Here is a 1,862-nt window from a genome sequence, read left to right as displayed (position 1 = left end):
GAGCCCAACTCTGACACAGGCTCCCCACGGGTCCCTGGTCAAGTCCCTGCACCCCTGGCCTGGCTGCCCCACACACCGTTGATGTGGATGGACTTCAGCTCGCCGTCCTCCTCCACTTCCACCCGCTCCTGCCCGTTCTCCACGATCCTGCAGAGAGAAGGCGGCATCACCCATACCCAGCGCCCATGGGCCAACATCCCTTTGCCAAGCAGTGTGTTGCAAACCCTTCTCTTGCCCCCTCCAGCATCTCTCCTAGACCCCAGAAACCCCCTTCCCATCACAGTTTGCTTGTGCCCAGCTTGCGGCAATGGTTTCCCCCTGAGGCCCCCCCCAGGGGTCCCACACCCTGGGCTGGCACCTCCCAGGATCTGGAGCTGAGCCCGTGAGGCACCGTGAGTGCCCCCAGCACCAGCCCTGCCTCTGCCCCAGGGCCATGCGCCCGTGGCAGTGCCACCAGGGTGTGCACACGCAGGACAAGGCCCGAGAAGGAGACGGCCAAAGGACCCAGACCCCAAAGCCAAGGCCACCAAACAGCTGGGACAGGCTGGGGGCTCCTTTCTTTGCTGCCTAGCTGCTCCGGCGCTTGGGGCCCCGCTGCCAGCTCAGGCCAGCCTGGCGCAGCCTCACCTCTTGGTGGTGATGCGCCTGCCGTTGACGAAGGTGGTGGAGGTGGAGACCGAGCGGAAGCCGACTCCTGCATCGGAGCCGAAGGATGAGGAGAAGAAATCTGCAAAATGGGGTGGTGGCAGCTCACGGCTGAGGGCTCGGAGGGGTCTGGCACCCTCAGCTGGGAGCGCAGGGCGCTGGGATGGAGGGAGATGCCGGGGAGGGGACAGCAGAGGGGGCGCGTCCCCAGGAAGGACCTACCTGAGGATGCCGGGAAGGGGGAGAAGAAGTGTCCTGGCCCTGGGGGTCGGGAGCTGGGGCCCCGCATCTCCGAGAAGGGCAGCACGTCATCTGGAAGGCAGCGAGTGCAGCGTGAGCCCTGGCCATGGGCGCTGCAGGTCCCTGCGGGCAGGGCCGGCTCCACAGAGCTGGGCGCCCGGCTGGCCCGGGAGGGGACGGAGCCCCCCAGCACTCACCGAAGAACTCGGCGAAGGGGTCCCGGCCGCCGAAGAACTCGCGGAAGACGTCGTAGGCGCTGCGAAAGGTGAAGGGGAACTCGGGGACCCCAACATCCGCCTGCGGCCCCCCAGCACCTGCGGGGAGAGAGCAGAGGACGTCACCGGGCGGCTGAAATGGCCGGGAAGGGCTGACCGCCCCCAGAGAGACGGGCCCCTCACCCTCCACCGCCGGCCAGGACCTGCCAGCACGGAGCAGAGACATGCATACGTGTGCACACCCCCTCGTTCAAACCCGCCCACACACTTGTGCACACTCTTCCATATGTATGCAAATGCATGCACACACCCACATGCAAACACACAGAGGTGCACCCCCCCACACATGCATACACACATATGCCCGCACTCATACCCGTGCGTGTATGTGCATGCAACCATATGTGTACACCAACACCCATGTGCACACATGCATCCACACATGTGCACGCACTGCCACGCATGTGCACACATCCATATGCGTACACACATGCACCCACCCCCCACCAGACACACGTGTGCACCCATCATGCCGCACCGGGGCTCTGCTCACCTGCCCCCATGAGCCCTTCCTTGCCGTAGCGGTCGTACACGTCCCGCTTTTGCTCTGGAAGCAGAAGGAAGAGTCAGGCCGGGCACGTGGGCACGGCGGGGCTCTCTGCCCTCCGACAGGGCCACGGGCTAGGGGCCGGCTTTTACCCCCTGCAAAGCAAGAGGGCTAACGGACAACGCTGAGGTTTTGGGCCAGACAGCACGTGGCTC

General features: G+C 65.2%; 1 protein-coding gene across 1 annotated transcript in view; it reads right to left on the bottom strand.

Moving 5' to 3' along the window:
* Window positions 1–38: 38 nt before the first annotated feature.
* Window positions 39–1,862, bottom strand: part of DNAJB2 (DnaJ heat shock protein family (Hsp40) member B2) — a 7,942-nt gene continuing 6,118 nt past the window's right edge. Inside the window, exons 3-7 of the mRNA XM_006035380.1 lie at window positions 1,654–1,707; window positions 1,083–1,199; window positions 868–957; window positions 628–727; window positions 39–147 (exon numbers count right to left, since the gene is read on the bottom strand). Coding sequence (XP_006035442.1) covers window positions 39–147; window positions 628–727; window positions 868–957; window positions 1,083–1,199; window positions 1,654–1,707 — 470 coding nt within the window. The remainder of the gene's footprint in view (window positions 148–627; window positions 728–867; window positions 958–1,082; window positions 1,200–1,653; window positions 1,708–1,862) is intronic.

The sequence above is a fragment of the Alligator sinensis genome, unplaced genomic scaffold, assembly GCF_000455745.1.
Source record: "Alligator sinensis unplaced genomic scaffold, ASM45574v1 scaffold673_1, whole genome shotgun sequence".
Classification (NCBI taxonomy): Eukaryota; Metazoa; Chordata; order Crocodylia; family Alligatoridae; genus Alligator; species Alligator sinensis.
Note: the sequence above shows the minus strand (reverse complement) of the source record. Positions and strands in the feature narration are given on the sequence as shown.